General features: G+C 42.6%; 1 protein-coding gene across 1 annotated transcript; it reads left to right on the top strand.

The window, feature by feature from the left end:
- Positions 1-3844: 3844 nt before the first annotated feature.
- Positions 3845-16411, top strand: LOC119786211 (E3 ubiquitin/ISG15 ligase TRIM25-like). Its single transcript, XM_038289392.1, has 2 exons — positions 3845-3911; positions 15045-16411. Exon 2 carries the CDS (start codon positions 15047-15049, stop codon positions 16409-16411), a length of 1365 nt encoding a protein of 454 aa, XP_038145320.1. The 5' UTR covers positions 3845-3911; positions 15045-15046.
- Positions 16412-16684: the final 273 nt, after the last annotated feature.

Below are 16684 nucleotides of genomic sequence, written 5' to 3'. Positions count from 1 at the left end.
TCTGAAAGGGTGGTCTTAGACAGGTATCGGGTATTTGGACAGTGTTCTTAATTTGGCTCTACGTTGGCCTCACTGAGGTGTGTTTGTGTGTGTACATATAGTTGTACGTACAGTTGTGCTTGAATGTTTACTAATCCTCCCATTAAAGAAAATTATAAATTCACACTAGTAATTCAATTAACACTGATGAGCTGGGGATAGTGTAGGTGTCAACAGTCTTAACTGCACTGGTGAAGCATCGCTAACACTACCTGAGCTGCTGGCTAATGTTGATTTGTGAGGACATTTGGAATTGAAAAGTTGTTTGAATAACTCGCTTAATTTTACCAGTTCATCTCAAGTCGTGAGGGCAAATCATTTAAGGTAGTGTTGTAAATGTCAATTTATGGGTTAGCAATATTAAACTCAGCATGACCCGATCTTTTTCATTTGGCTCGCAGAAACTGCTGAAAGGCATGAATCTAGGGGGTTTAAAAGTGAGTATACGCAATGCTGACTGGAAAAAAGGGTATATGCTCCATATACCCTGTACTACACCAGTGCTTATGCGCCTCTGCATACTGGAAAGCTGAAGCTCACAGACAGCTTTGGAAGAAAGACATAAACTATTTTTAGAAAGGCATGCAATTAAGGAAGAACAACATATTTTTGAATTTCCACAAAAGACACAGCCCATGAATGTAAATGCATCAGTTTTCTCTATCTTTCTCCATTAAGCGGACGGGAGATGCACATGGTAGTAATTTACCTTCATCAGTAAAACCTTAAATGCCTTTGCTACCCAATGTGTCAGAATTGTATCTAAATTGTGAGCCCTGTCATAATTTAAGGTCTGTCCAAAAGTCTGAAAATGCACCGACATAGTATGGCAACACATTCTGTGAAAGTGTTGGTATAACAAATAGTAGCATTATGTTTTATTTAAAGGTATAGTGGAGGATTTTTATGAATTTCTGAAAAGACCCACCCTCTCCATTTTAAAAGAAAAAATGCACATGCACAACACTGTACCTGCTCACGAGAGGGAACGCCTATTAAACGTGAGTGAGAGCATGCACAAGCCCATTTCTCCTCTTCCACGTGCTGTTTACAAGTTGCTGTTTGCATCGCTCATACAAGCTTACTTTCCAAAAGAAGATTTACAATTTTTGTCAGATTCACCAAGTGTAAGTGAAAATGGGAACAAGCACGTAGGACGGCCTTACGTAAACATATCAACAGAATGATTGACAATTAGAAGGACCACTTATTTTAATGATCCACATGGAAAAAGAACATCCTCCAATATACCTTTAATGAGAAAGCAGAATTAAATCATTCAAAAGCAGAGCCTGTCTGCTCTTCCAAAAAGAGAAATCCCTGTGTTTAATGGCAAACCACTAAGGTACCACACTTTTATCAGAGCATTTGAAAATGGAGTAGAATGTTACGGGAATAACTATGATTAATTGTACTTCGTTGAGCAATATACTATGGGTAATACAAAGTAGCTTGTGAGAAGCTGTCAATATATTGATGCAGAAAGGGGATATTTTAAAGCAAAGGCTTTAGTAAAGTAGCATTATGGAAATTTTATCAGCCTATATTGTTAGAGCGTTGTCATAGCCAAAGGAATGCAATATTTTCCTTCACAGCTGTGTGGAAAAAATATAGTACCTACATGACTTTGACACACCCTCTAACATGCTGGAAGTCATAAGGAAGTTACCTTGCAAATGAAAGACCATTGGAGGAGCCGTGTCTGAGATTTGCATGAAAAACATTTATTGACATCACAAACATTGTTGAAACGAAAGTTAAGATACTTTCTGATCCTGCGACGCAGGCGTAGGTGTTAAATTTAGAGCCAAGGTGTGAATTGAGCTTGGGTTAGGTTCATGCATGTACTCGTAATGGTTAGTTTACATGTGGTGTCAGGGTTAGGCTGTAAAAATGAATGGAAGTAAGTTGAAATACACCACCTGAATAATGAAACAGTGCAGGTGTGAGAGTTTAAAAAGGTGCAAACTCACCTGAGTAAGGGGAAGGAGAGAAATTGTCAGGTAGCCATAATTTTTGTTGACTACTATTACTTTATTCTGGTTTATATTCCATATTCCAGGACCCATTACTTCAAAATGACTTTCTCTATATCCAGAGCCTGTGCCGCTGCTGTCACACCTTCTAGATTCCATTAAAAAATATTTTCCAGTCGTGTGAGAACCTTTCCATTGGCCTGCCTTTCAGCCTGATCGTGCGCCATGAGTCGAGTAGTGTACAGGGGGTTACGAGGGGCGATCAGCCTCTCACGGCCACCTCCCGATCAGGAATCGTAAGGATCGTCGTGGGCAATTCGCTCAGTGCACATAGGCAAACAAGGATTCATCTTTTTCTTCTTCCTCTCAGATGTAAACACAGAAGCATGGCAGAGGTGCAATGAGTGAAATGGAGTTATTTCTGTAAAATTGACGGACCGCAGTAGCTATGTTTCATCAGCCGTGTCTTTGTCCAATTACTTCATTGCCTGTTCTTTTTAGGGCTTTCAGCAAAAAATTGCATTAATTGCAAGCTTTATATTTCTCTTCTATTTCTTTGGCTTCCGGATAGACGAGTCAGAGCAGCTCCATCTCACTGCGGAGCTGAGTCAGACGTACTTTTTAGTTGTACAGTGTGAGCAGGTAGATCGCATCAGAGCGTAGGGTCAAACATAAATCGTGAGCTGGAAACTCACACTGTACGACAAAACCCTGCGGTTTCGTCATGCAGTGTGAGCAGTAGCTGCATGCAACGATTAAAAAAAATCACACAGTGTATGTCCGGCTTTGGGGGAGCCATTGTGCAAGTATAATTGCCTTCCTATTCACACTGACATGGGTTTTGAATGTTTTACTGTAATGTTCTGAGGAGCCTCGTCTGCATGATAATAAGGATGTGAAATGCTTACTTGTGCAGATGAGAATAAAACTTTAGGGGAGGTGAGAAACAAACAGTTGCTGAGTTCAAATTCAGTGGCTGCATCCTCCAAAGGCCAAATTCATGGGCCGATTACGTCATAGCACGGCGCTGAGGGCTGTTCAGATTGGAAGGCTCCTCTTTGTGCGGCTGAAAAATGCAGCCTTCTTTTTGCCCATTTTAAAGGACGGGTCTGATGTATCCTACGTAGCCTTGGGTATCCCGTGATTCATTGCGAGTCCAAGCAAGCTGGCTGCTCGGTGCTCAGAGGAAAAGGGTTAATAGCACCAAACAGTGGTGGATATTGGAGTCTAATATAATACAAGTATGTGAATAGTTCCATCTGAAACCAATGAAGATAGTTTAAATGGTTATTGAGTCAGATATGTGGCGGGTAACGTTTGATTTATTGAAATGTTTTATCTGTCCCTGTGCAAATGGGTTTGGATGACATTAAAGCACAGATTGTACTGTCTGTGCATTGTTGGGACTAAAAATATGATATTCATGATGACTGTACTACTACTGAAGCTCCTCGAAAATGTTATTAGCACCCAGAACAGTAGTGAGAACTTCAGCATCCATTCTTTGCCTACTTTGTGTGTCAACTGTTACATTTGCTAGGCGACAGAGCATAGGGCTGATGAAAGCCAGAGAAGGCTGGACCTATTTGAATCCATAGCCAAAACTCTTCTGGTCTCCTTTTTTTCATGGACCTTGAAGGACCCAGTCCAGATAGACCGGGTCGTTAGAGGATGCAGCCTCTGATATCGAACATATCCAGGGTGTGTTCCAATGCTATTTTTCTAAAAGAACACATGGAGATGCAATATGGTTGCAGTACCGTTCAACAAATGTAAACAGGTTCGACAAAGGCAGGTTCAAAATACAGGGGTGGAGAATCTGAAAAGTGCAATTACTCAGATATATATCATTGCATGCCTAAGGTTAGACTCAGATCAGCAGAGACAATCCTGCAGGTAAAATCAACCTTTTCTCATTTGTTTAGATCAGATTTAAAGAGACAGCTTTTTATTGCTGCTTATAATTTGCTGCTTAGAGATCAGACTTGATTTGATATGAATATAGGCTTGGAAAATCTTGATATAATATCTAACCAGATACCTAAAACCTTTATATGTTTAACCTTTATATTACAGTGCATTAGTTGATTAAATTCACTTAAGGTTAGCCCATTAAAAAGCTGTTAAGATACATGGAAATATCAGTATGTTAGCAAGAAGAAAGGTAAAGTATATTTTTGCACTTTTTTAACAAACAATTCCTTAGATACTTCTTACATTTTATACAGACACTTTGCAGCTCTTGTTTCATTTTTAAATATGACAAACCTGATTGTTAACTACACAGGAATTTTACCCTCCCTTGAAAAGTTTGCAATTTAGAGAAACACGTGAGTGAAGCTGCCACCTGTTTGCATAGTAGTAGGTCTAATGTTGTGATCCATTAATTAATCTCCGAGGTACATACATTTCAGCTTCCCGCTTGTGGACCCTCGGGTTCTCCACTGTTAAAGTCACAACAGTGACAATGTTATATGCAGTATTATCCTCATATACATGGCAATGAAACATATTGTCTTAGAAACACTAATTTAATGTTACGAACAAAACAAAAATCAGTTCCATTAAAAATAAGAAAGTAACTACTTTTTTTTTTTTTTTTTTTTTTTTAATCTTTTTATTAGGTTTTAACATCAAAATACAAAATGTGCAAAAATATAAGAACAAGATATGTAGACTTTTTTTTCTATAACAGAACCGAACATAAGTCGTACAGTACACATGGATAAGCCTTCCCAAATAGTGAGACAAAAAATAAAAAAAATAAAAAAAAAAGGTGGGGGGGGGGGGGGGAGGATTTAAGAAAAAAAGGGCATCAATGGGTATTAATGACAGAATAAATAATTTGATAAATAATATGATAATGCAAATAGAAAGGTCAGGCAAAAGCAAAACTTAGTTGGGCACCATACGGGACGGCAATGTCTGAATAAAATCAAAAAAGGGTTGCCAAATCTTTAAAAATTTAGTTGTGGAACCTCGTAGGGTAAATTTAATCTTATCAAGTTTACTAAAGTGTAAAGCATCTTTAATCCAGATTTCAAATGAGGGAGGTAAAGCTGATTTCCAGCACAGCAATATTCTACGCCTCGCCAACAGAGTGAGAAATGACACCAGATCAGCCTTAAGTCTTGACAAAGAAACCGTCTCAGAAAGTACACCAAACAATGCAGTTAAGGGATCAGGCTGGATGGACATATGGACTACTTCAGACAAGGCTGCAAAAATGTTTGTCCAATATTGCTTGAGTGATGGGCATGACCAAAGCATATGGATCAGTGAGGCAGGTGTTTGATGGCAACGATCGCACTCCGGGCTAACGTTTGGGTACATTTTAGAAAGCCTGGCCTTAGTCCAGTGAGTGCGATGCAGGACCCTACACTGAATTAGTCCATGTCTGGCACACAGTGACGAACCATGTACACGGTAAAGGATTTTATCCCACAAGTCATCTGAAAACAGAAAACCCAAGTCCTCCTCCCATGCCGCTTTGATTGAAAGAATTGGGGACTCACGAAAACCGCACAATCTCTCATACAAACATGAAATAAGACCCTTTTTCGGTGGGGGAGGTGACAAAAGTATATCCAAATCATTCACAGGTGTCATGATGCGAGGTTGGTTTGCTAGCCCAAGGATGCAGAACTCACAGACTCAGAGGCAGGATAAAGTCCAATGTTTATTATTTGGCTCAGGTCTCCCACCTGGGAGGCAGAGAGCACAGAAAACAGGTTAACTCAGGGATCAGAAACTAACTCAAAAACTCACAGGTTCGCTGGTTCAGACAGGCAGAGTTCAACAGAGTCCCTGTGTCAGAAACGGGCATAGCATGAGGAAGCTATGACCGTACAGGGCACACATGGCTTGGGAATACAAGGCTTGGAAACAATGGCTAACACATGGCTGTGGGTAACACAGGCTACATGGCTTGGGAACAGATGGCTACGATCCGGCTCCGAGTGGAGCTGAGACACAGCTTATATGGGGAGAGGTTAATGAGCAGAGCTGATGGGAAACAGCTGTGCGCTGAGAACCAGCTCCCAGGGAAGGATCCATATCGCCCTCTGGAGGGCAAACCCCTGGATCCAAACAGAAACAGAAGCCAAAAAGAATGGGATCCACACCGCCCTCTGGAGGGCAAACCTTGGATCCCAACAGTACCCCCCCCTCAAGGGCGGATACCAGACGCCCAAAAACAAAAAACCATAAACAAAAACAACCCACCTAGGGCGAACAGAGGGGGAAACAGGCACGGAGGGCCAGGCACAAAAAACAGATCAGAGTCCAAAAATCAAAACAACCCACCCGGGGTGGGCGAGGACAGGAAAGTCTCAGGGGACCGGCCGTGGGGCCGGGTAGCAAGGCTTAGTCTCTGGGGGCCGGCCATGGGGCCGGCGGAAAGGCAGAGTCTCAGGTGGCCGGCCGTGTGACCGGCAGCAGGACAGAGTCTCAGGTGGCCGGCCGTGTGACCGGCAGCAGGACAGAGTCTCAGGTGGCCGGCCGTATGGCCGGAGTCTCAGAAGCGGCAGGGGCCATGGAGGAGGACGCCTTCTCTGCTGCAGCAGGAAGCGCGGAGGAGGACGCCGACTCAGCTGCTGCGGGAAGCGCCGAGGAGGACGCCGACTCAGATGCTGCGGGAAGCGCCGAGGAGGACGCCGTCTCTGCAGCTGCGAACTCCGGGGAAGGCGCCGTTTCTGCTGCTGTAGGATGCTCCGAGTAGGACGCCGTCTCTGCCTCTGCGGTGAGCAACGAGGAGAACGCCGTCTCAGCTGCTGCGGGGAGCGTCGAGGTGAACGCCGTCTCAGCTGCTGCGGGGAGCGTCGAGGAGGACGCCGACTCAGCTGCTGCGGGAAGCGTCGAGGAGGACGCCGACTCAGCTGCTGCGGGAAGCGTCGAGGAGGACGCCGTCTCTGCTTCAGCGACACAGCAACAGACTCAGCAGCAACCGACGACTGTGGCTCAGGGGAAGGCTCAGAGGAAAGCGTCGACTGCAACTCAGGAGGAGGCTCAGAGGAAAGCGTCGACTGCAGCTCAGGAGGAGACTCAGAGGAAAGCGTCGACTGCAGCTCAGGAGGAAGCTCAGAGGAAGCCGCCGACTGCAGCTCCACCCCAGGAGCAGGGGAGACCACCGATTGTGGCTCCACAGGGACGCAGGAGGCTGCAGATTGCGGCTCCGGATCAGGAACAGAGGAGGCCGCTGATTGCGGCACCCGGTCAGGAACAGGGGAGCCCGTCGATTGCGGCTCCCGGTCAGGAACAGGGGAGCCCGTCGATTGCGGCTCCTGGTCAGGAACTGAGGAAGCCGCCCATTGCGGCTCCTGGTCAGGAACAGTGGAAGCCGCCCATTGCGGCTCCGCATCAGGAGCTGGGGAAACCACTGACTGTGGTTCCACAGGAGGAGCTCAGAGTACAGGTGCTGGTCATAAAATTAGAATATCATGAAAAAGTAGATTGATTTCAGTAATTCCATTTAAAAAGTGAAACTTGTATATTATATTCATACATTACATACAAACTCATATATTTCAGATGTTTATTTTGTTTAATTTTGATGATTACAAATGACAACAAATGAAAATCTCAAATTCATCATATCAGAAAATTAGAATATTGTGAAAAGGTTCAAAATTGATGGCCCCTGGTGCCACACTCTAATCAGCTAATTAACTCAAACCACCTGCAAAAGCCTTTAAATGGTCTTTCAGTCTAGTTCTATAGGCTACACAATCATGGGGAAGACTGCTGACTTGACAGTTGTCCAAAAGACGACCATCGACACCTTGCACAAGGAGGGCAAGACACAAAAGGTCATCGCTAAAGAGGCTGGCTGTTCACAGAGCTCAGTGTCCAAGCACATTAATAGAGAGGCGAAGGGAAGGAAAAGATGTGGTCGAAAAAAGTGTACAAGCAAGAGAGATAACCGCACCCTGGAGAGGATTGTGAAACAAAACCCATTCAAAAATGTGGGGGAGATTCACAAAGAGTGGACTGCAGCTGGAGTGAGTGCTTCAAGAACCACCACACACAGACGTATGAAAGACATGGGTTTCTGCTGTCGCATTCCTTGTGTCAAGCCACTCTTGAACCACAGACAGCGTCAGAAGCGTCTTGCCTGGGCTAAAGAGAAACAGGACTGGACTGCTGGTGAGTGGTCCAAAGTCATGTTCTCTGATGAAAGTAAATTTTGCATTTCCTTTGGAAATCAAGGTCCCAGAGTCTGGAGGAAAAGAAGAGAGGCACTTCATCCACGTTGCTTGAAGTCCAGTGTAAAGTTTCCACAGTCAGTGATGGTTTGGGGTGCCATGTCATCTGCTGGTGTTGGTCCATTGTGTTTTCTGAGGTCCAGGGTCAACGCAGCCACATACCAGGAAGTTTTAGAGCACTTCATGCTTCCTGCAGCTGACCAACTTTTTGGAGATGCAGATTTCATTTTCCAACAGGACTTGGCACCTGCACACAGTGCCAAAGCTACCAGTACCTGGTTGAAGGACCATGGTATCCCTGTTCTTAATTGGCCAGCAAACTCTCCTGACCTTAACCCCATAGAAAATCTATGGGGTATTGTGAAGAAGAAGATGCAATACACCAGACCCAACAATTCAGAAGAGCTAAAAGCCACTATTAGAGCAACCTGGGCTATCATAACACCTGAGCAGTGCCACAGACTGATCGACTCCATGCCACGCCGCATTGCTGCAGTAATACAGGCCAAAGGAGGCCCAACTAAATACTGAGTGCTGTACATGCTCATACTTTTCATGTTCATACTTTTCAGTTGGCCAACATTTCTATAAATCCTTTGTTTTTATTGGTCTTCAGTAATATTCTAATTTTCTGATATGATGAATTTGAGATTTTCATTTGTTGTCATTTGTAATCATCAAAATTAAACAAAATAAACATCTGAAATATATGAGTTTGTATGTAATGTATGAATATAATATACAAGTTTCACTTTTTAAATGGAATTACTGAAATCAATCTACTTTTTCATGATATTCTAATTTTATGACCAGCACCTGTATACCGCCGACTGCGGCTCCACCCCAGAAGCTGGGGAGACCATCGATTGTGGCTCCACAGGTAGACAGGTGGCGGCCGGTCGCGGTTCCGAATCAGGGACTGAGGAGGCCGCCCATTGCGGCTTCGAATCAGGAGCTGAGACACAGCTTATATGGGGAGAGGTTAATGAGCAGAGCTGATGGGAAACAGCTGTGCGCTGAGAACCAGCTCCCAGGGAAGGATCCATATCGCCCTCTGGAGGGCAAACCCCTGGATCCAAACAGAAACAGAAGCCAAACAGAATGGGATCCACACCGCCCTCTGGAGGGCAAACCTTGGATCCCAACAACAGGAGGTTTAGAGGGAAAGAGAGAAGTTTTTTCCTTAACATAACTTCGGACCTGTAGGTAACGAAAAAAGTGGCTCTTTGGGAGGTCAAATTTTTCAGAAAGCTGATCGAAGGAGACGAATGTACCCTCCTCATAGAGGTCACCAAAGCTTTTGATACCATGAGAGAACCAAACGGAGAAAGCACTATCCATCATAGAGGGCCGGAATAAAGGGTTCTTAAAGATAGGAGATTGTAAAGAAAAAAAGTTTAATTTAAAATAGCGGCGGAACTGAAACCAAATTTTCAGAGTCACACTCACCATTTTGTTGTTTGGAATTTCAGCACCTGATAGCAATTTGGGAGCATAAACTAAAGCAGACAAGGACGATCGTATACAGGATGAGGTTTCCAAATCCAACCAAGCCGGGGCACTGTCAAAGTCATTTGCCTTTAACCAATAATTAAGAATTCTAATATTGGATGCCCAATAATAAAACATAAAGTCCGGCCATGCCATTCTACCCACACTTTTTGGTCTCCTAAGATATGATTTACGAATTCTAGAGGGTTTATGATCCCAAATAAATCTAGTGATGATTTGGTCCAGTTTGCTAAAGAAAGAAACGGGGATAAAAACAGGGACACACTGAAAGAGAAAAGAAAACTTGGGAAGCACGTTCATTTTAATCGCATTAATTCTCCCAGCAACAGATAAATGAAGCAAAGACCATCTATCTAGGTCTTGTTTGACCTTGTCCACCAACGGCTCAAAATTAAATTTAAAAAGTTCGCAAAATTTACTTTTGACCTTAACCCGTAAATAAGTAAAACCATCAAGGGCAACCTTAAATGGGAGAGAAGCAAGTGAATATTTTTGAGCCACCGAATTCAATGGAAAAATTTCACTTTTGCCAAGGTTTAGTTTATAGCCAGAGACGCGGCTAAATGGGTCAAGAGTTGAAAGTACAATAGGGACTGAAGAGGCTGGTTTAGAAATATAGAGAAGCAAGTCGTTGGCGTACAAGGAAAGCCGTTGTTCAATGCCTGATCTTGTGACCCCACTTAAATGTATATTGGATCTAAGTGAGATGGCCAATGGCTCTATAGCTATTGCAAAAAGTAATGGGGACATGGGACACCCCTGTCTAGTGCCTCTGAAAAGAGGAAAGTATTTAGAATAAATGGAATTTGTTTTGACAGAGGCAAGCGGGGGGGGTGTATAAGAGCTTTATCCATGAAATAAACTTATTACCAAATCCAAAACGTCGAAGTACATAAAAGAGGTAACCCCACTCCACTCTGTCAAACGCCTTCTCCGCATCCAGACTAATCACAAATTCTGCTTCACAAGAATCTGTGGGGTTATAGAGCACATTAAATAACCGTCTAACATTGGAGAAGGCATATCTCCCCTTAATAAATCCAGTCTGGTCAGGACTGATCAAAGAAGGCAAGACAGTTTCTAAACGGAGGGCTAAAAGTTTGGCGAGAATTTTATAGTCAACATTTAAAAGGGAAATTGGGCGATAGGAGCCACAAGACAAAGGATCTTTATCCTTCTTCAGGATCACAGAAATAGAAGCCTGTAACAAGGATGGTGGGAGAGTTCCAGTTTCAAATGAGTGCCTAAACATGTTCAGCAGGAGGGGAGCCAATTTAAGACTGAATTTTTTATAAAATTCGACAGGAAATCCATCCTGTCCTGGGCATTTTGAACTTTGCATAATATTAAGAGCACGTAGAACTTCTTTTACTGTCAAGGGCTCTTCCATTTTAAGACTATAAGTTCGGTCTAGTACAGGAAAAACAAGGTTATCACAGAAAGAGTCCAGAGACAAAATATCAAATGGACATTCAGACACGTATAATGACGAATAAAATTCTTGGAACTGGTTATTAATTATTTGTGGATCCGAAGAAATGCCATTGTGAGTTTTGATCTGTGGGATAAAATGTTTTGTTGACGCGTTACGAAGTTGGTGAGAAAGTAATTTACTGGCCTTGTCACCATATTCATATTGGGCGTGCTGCGACTTCAAAAGCATCTCCTCCACTTGTACTGATGCCAATTGGTCAAACTCTGCCTGTAAAGACAACCTAAAAATGTATGCCTCGGGTGAAGGGGAAGCTGCGTATAGTTCATCCAACTGCAGAATTCGAGTTGTAAGTTCTGACAACCTTGCCTTTCTCTGTTTAGTTTCAAAACTACTGTAGGATATAATCTGTCCTCGTATAAAAGCCTTAAAAGTCTCCCACAAGAGAGAGGGTGATGTACCTGGAGTATCATTTGTAGCAATGAAGAAGTCTATTTTTGAAGTAACAAAGGCAACAAACTTATCATCAGACAGCAGACGTGTGTTTAAGCGCCAAGGAACAACAGAAGGAGAACCACCTCCCAACACTAGGTCCAATGTCACAGGAGCATGATCTGAAATTACAATGGCATTGTGAGAACAAGACCGGATATGCGGTATCAGACGGCTGTCCAAAAGAATGTAATCAATACGAGTGTATGTATGGTGAACTGGGGAGAAAAATGTATATTCTTTACGAGTAGGGTTAAGAAAGCGCCAGGCATCAATAACTGAGAATTCTTTAAGAAAATTATTAACAACTTTGGAAGAGTGTGATTGTCTGTTAATATTGTTTGATGACCGGTCCAAAGGGCCCAGCCAACAGTTCAAATCGCCAGCCAAGATAAGAAAATGTGAAGATAAATCTGGAATCTTGGTGAAAAAAAATTTTTAAAAATTATAATCGTCCCAATTCGGTGCGTACACATTAGCCAAAACTAATTTTGTATTAAAGATGCTCCCACAAACAATAATGTATCTACCATTAGGATCAGTAATAATGTTAGAAGACACAAATGGTACTGATTTGTGAATTAAAATAGCAGCACCTCGAGATTTTCCTTGAAAAGTTGAATGATACATTTGGCCAACCCAGCCCTTCCGGAGTCTAGAATGATCTGAAATTTTCAAGTGGGTTTCTTGTAAAAAAACAATTTGAGCACCCAAATGCTGTAAGTGATGGAGCACTTTACTCCTTTTAATGGGTTGATTTAAACCCTTACAATTCCAGCTACAAAACTTGAAAACCTGACCCTTTAGTAAATTATCACGATTAGATTGTGACATCCATCAATCTGTGTAAAGGATGACCCATTGATAGCACTTAAAGACCAAATAACATATAAAAAACAGTACGACAAAACAAGAACATTAGAACTTACCCCTGATTGCTGAAGCATCTTCCCAAACAAGATGCGCGCATACCCCCTTTTGCTAACTACTAGATACCTCTTCCCAAGCATCCACGGACCCAGTAGAACTCAAGCTCCCACCAGTGCAAAGCAGGAACAAAAATAAATGGGTCAAATTATATTATCTAATTAAGTGTATAAATATATATGCATCTACACACCCATACATACACAGAAATATAAATAAACAAATAAATTATATATAGGAAATAAATCAGTAATAAGGATAGAGAAAAAAAAAAAGAAAAAAAAAAAAAAGGGGGGAGATTTTAATAAAATATAAGTAGTATAATAGTATAAAAATAGAATTAAACAAAAATAAATAAAAGATCGTAATATGTAAAAAAATAAATATGTAAAAAATAAAAATAAATAATAATAATAATAATAATAATAATAAAAAAATAAATAAATAAAAAAAGGGAGAGAAAAAAAAAGAAAAAACCCTTGCAGTTAAGTTACCATATCACGGATATAAATCAGAAATAACGAACATCAGCCTCAAACCAAATCAGAGTTATTAGTCAGAAGGAGCACCCCCTCCCAGTTTCTTAATAAAGTCTGTGGCAGCTTCGGGGTCGGAAAACTTGCGCACAGCTCCATTTGGCAGTGTGATTCTTAACTCAGCAGGATAGAACAGGCCAAACTTAACACCAGGGCACGAGTGTAGGAGACGTTTGGCATTCCCAAACTGTGAGCGTTTTTTGGCCACTGATGACGTAAAGTCTGGAAAGATAAAAATTTTCCTGCCCTGATAGAGAAGAGGTGCAGCAGCTCCTGCCCGGCGCAGAATCAGTTCCTTCACATGAAAATAATGCACTCTGATGATAATTGGTCGAGGTGGAGCTCCTTCTTTAGGTTTTTCCCTGCTAGACCTGTGAGCCCGGTCCAGAAGCGGCACATCCTCCAATCCCAAAAGGTCACGCAGAAGCTGTGAGATGAATTCTCTAGGGCTGGGCAGTTCCAGTCCTTCAGCCAGCCCGATGAGACGAATATTATTACGCCTTGATCTTCCCTCCAGATCCTCACATTTAGCCTTTAGATGTTTAACTTCCTCCGTTAAAACAGATATGGAGGACTGCAGGGAGGACAAATCATCACTGCAAGTGGTAGCAGAGACCTCGAGCTATTTGATTGTGGCTCCTTGAGTTTCAACAAGAGACTGGATGGAGTTTATATTAGCATTAAGCTCAGCCTTTTACGGAATTAATTTCTGACCTTAATGTGAGAGTAAGAGAGTCGATCCTCGAGTCGAAAGTATCACAAATGTCTTGCTTCAGACCCTGCAGTGCTTTGGTGAATGTTGCCTCACTGAGCGGTGTATCTGATCCACGCTTGTCGCTCCCCAGCGGCGTCTCATCCATCCGGAGCGCGCCCGATCCGGAGCTCGTCTCAGCGGCAGTACGTCTCTAAAGAGGTCCCGTAGTCTCCCTCTTGTCCATTTTACAAGAGTCGCAGTACTTTTAAACAGAAAATGGTCCCAAACAGTACCGAAGAAAGTTGGCGGAGACGATGACGTCACAGTCCAGCGACACGGGCGAGCGCAACCAGTAATTAGCTTTAGCACAATGGACCGTCCAAGGATGGAAACCACTCTTTTATGCTCACCCGTGCCTGCAGTAATATCAGTCCTAGTGCCACCGTGCAGGGGACAAGGGATCAACCCGAAAGTGACAGACCAGTCTGTTTAGGGCCCGGGTCGAGCGCTATGAAGCTAGTGCCCGCTGGCTAGGTCCGAGGCGGCGACCGCGGCCTGCTACGAAAAGTTATTGAAGCAAACGACTTAGCGACCAAAAAAGGTGTCAAATGAACCAGGGATTAGAAGCGCACCATTATATACATATGCGAGGCTGATTTATAAATAGGGGTGTACTTTAAAATAAATGTTTTGTCCCTGCTTTTGCGGAGCCTCGAGAAGCACGTCTTCACTCCATGGTGTTCCTCCGCCGAATAGTCTTTTGAAATCGAAAGTAACTACTTTTGATGTAAAAATGATAAATTTTTAATGCAGAAGCTGTATGGTTCCTGTTACACTGACTTTCAAACTTGTAACTCTTAACCTTTGGGGGCATTTCAATTGAAATCCATGACTAGGAAGTTTGAAAGTTTCTGCATAGAAGGAAAAATCGTATGTGGTATCAATCCAAAAGGTTTGTCTTGCCATGAATACTCTGGATAGATCTCTGGTAGAGTTGCCATAGTCAGTTAGCCAGGAATTTTAGGGTCTCCAACTGATGAGCAAGACATTGCACTCTTGTCTCGTTCTTTTATTTTGAACTTTGATTTTGTTCTGGACTTTTTGGCTTCTTGCCCGCCCTCTTCTGGACTGCTAGAAGAAAGCAGCTATAGATATATACTGTATTCTGAAACACCAATCTATTCTATATCTTCTTCTTGGTATTAAAATGACTACTTTGATTTTTCTCTCCAGATATGGCCTCAAATTGCAGCATCCTTTATGAAGAACTGCTCCTGTGTTCAATCTGTCTTGGTGAGTTTAATGAGCCTGTCTCCACTCCATGTGGACACAACTTCTGCAAGGGTTGCATCATGCAATACTGGAACAGTCTGGTTAGTGGACCTGCACAGTGTCCTCTCTGTAAGAAAAAGTTGGGCAACAAACCAAGGCTCCAGGTCAACACAGAGTTTAGAGATATGGTGGAGCATTTCAACCACATGAGAGTCAAGGACTTGCCTAAGATCATCGCCAAACCAGGAGAGGTTACCTGTGACATCTGCACCAAACCAAAGCTTAAAGCCAGCAAGACGTGCCTGGTGTGCTTGGCCTCGTATTGTGAGATACACTTGGAGTCACACCAGAACCTCAACAAGCACAAACTGATTGATCCTGTGTCCAATCTGGAGGACAAGGTGTGCAAAAAGCATGACAAGATGCTAGAGCTCTACTGCTGCACCGACAAAGAGTGTGTTTGTCTGATTTGTTTAAATGACAACCACACATCACATAAGGTTGTTCCACTGGAGCGCGCCTTTAAAGACAGAAAAGCCATTTTCGACAACTTGACCTCAGAGTTGAAAGAGATGGAGAACGTTATGTCAGGGAGTGTTAGAAAAATCAAAGATTCAGTTCAGAGAAGCAGGGACATGTCAGTAAATGACATTGAACAACTTGTACAAGTTTGGAGAGCTCTAGTGGCTTTTCTTCAAAGAAAACAGGGAGATTTAGTTAAGGAAATTGAAGAGAAACAGAAAGAATCAGAGAAACAAGCTGACGATCAGATAACTTTGCTGGAGCAAAAACTTTCTGATTTGAAAAGAAGGAGATCAGACATTGAGAAGTGTATACAGTCAGAAGACTACCTCTACCTGCTGCAGAGCTGTCAGTTCAAACAAATACCCGAGAACACTTATCAGTTTGATCAACTTACTGAACAGCCCACCGATGTAAAGATAGTGAAACAGTCAGTGGCTCAGATTAAAGAGAGAGTCATTAAGGAGGTAGATATGCTGATTAATAAGGTAAGGTCATCTGATTTCAGTGACCTACCTGAACAGTCAGATGAAGATGAAAACATAAGGATGGGAAATTCTGTCCAAGACGTGTGGCGTCCACCGAAGGACAGGCTCATGATGATTCAGCAATGCAATGCAGTTAATGTGACTTTGAACTCCTATAGCGCACACCCCTTGCTTACTGTATCTGCAGATGGGAAGACACTGAGCTTTAGACAGAGTCAGCAGTGGTTTCCCTTTGTTTTTCCCATGGAAAATTTGAAAGTTTTGGGGCTGTTTTGGGCCCAAAGGGAAAGGTTTTTAATTCAGGGGGGTTTACTATAAATTTTGGTGGGTAAACCGCAGTCAAACTTGGTTTGGGAGTATTTTAAAGAATCTTTTAAAACGGGAAAAATTTTTTTCGGGGGCCCCAACCCTGAGGATGGGCCTGTTTTATTTTTTGGGGGTTTTTGTTTAAAGAGAACTTTAAAAAATTGGTGTTTTTTGGGTAGATTAGGGAAAAGGGGAGAAGTTTTCCTTCAATGACCCCAAATTTCCCCAAACCCGTTACAACCCTTTAAACAGAATGCTTCCCTTTTAAGGGAAAACAAAAACGGG

The sequence above is a fragment of the Cyprinodon tularosa genome, unplaced genomic scaffold (assembly GCF_016077235.1).
Source record: "Cyprinodon tularosa strain WSP-4 unplaced genomic scaffold, ASM1607723v1 ctg268, whole genome shotgun sequence".
NCBI lineage: Eukaryota > Metazoa > Chordata > Actinopteri > Cyprinodontiformes > Cyprinodontidae > Cyprinodon > Cyprinodon tularosa.
Note: the sequence above shows the minus strand (reverse complement) of the source record. Positions and strands in the feature narration are given on the sequence as shown.

What these genes read in the sequence shown, in the direction of transcription:
- LOC119786211 (XM_038289392.1), top strand. Translation starts at nt 15,047, where the DNA reads ATGGCCTCAAATTGCAGCATCCTTTATGAAGAACTGCTCCTGTGTTCA.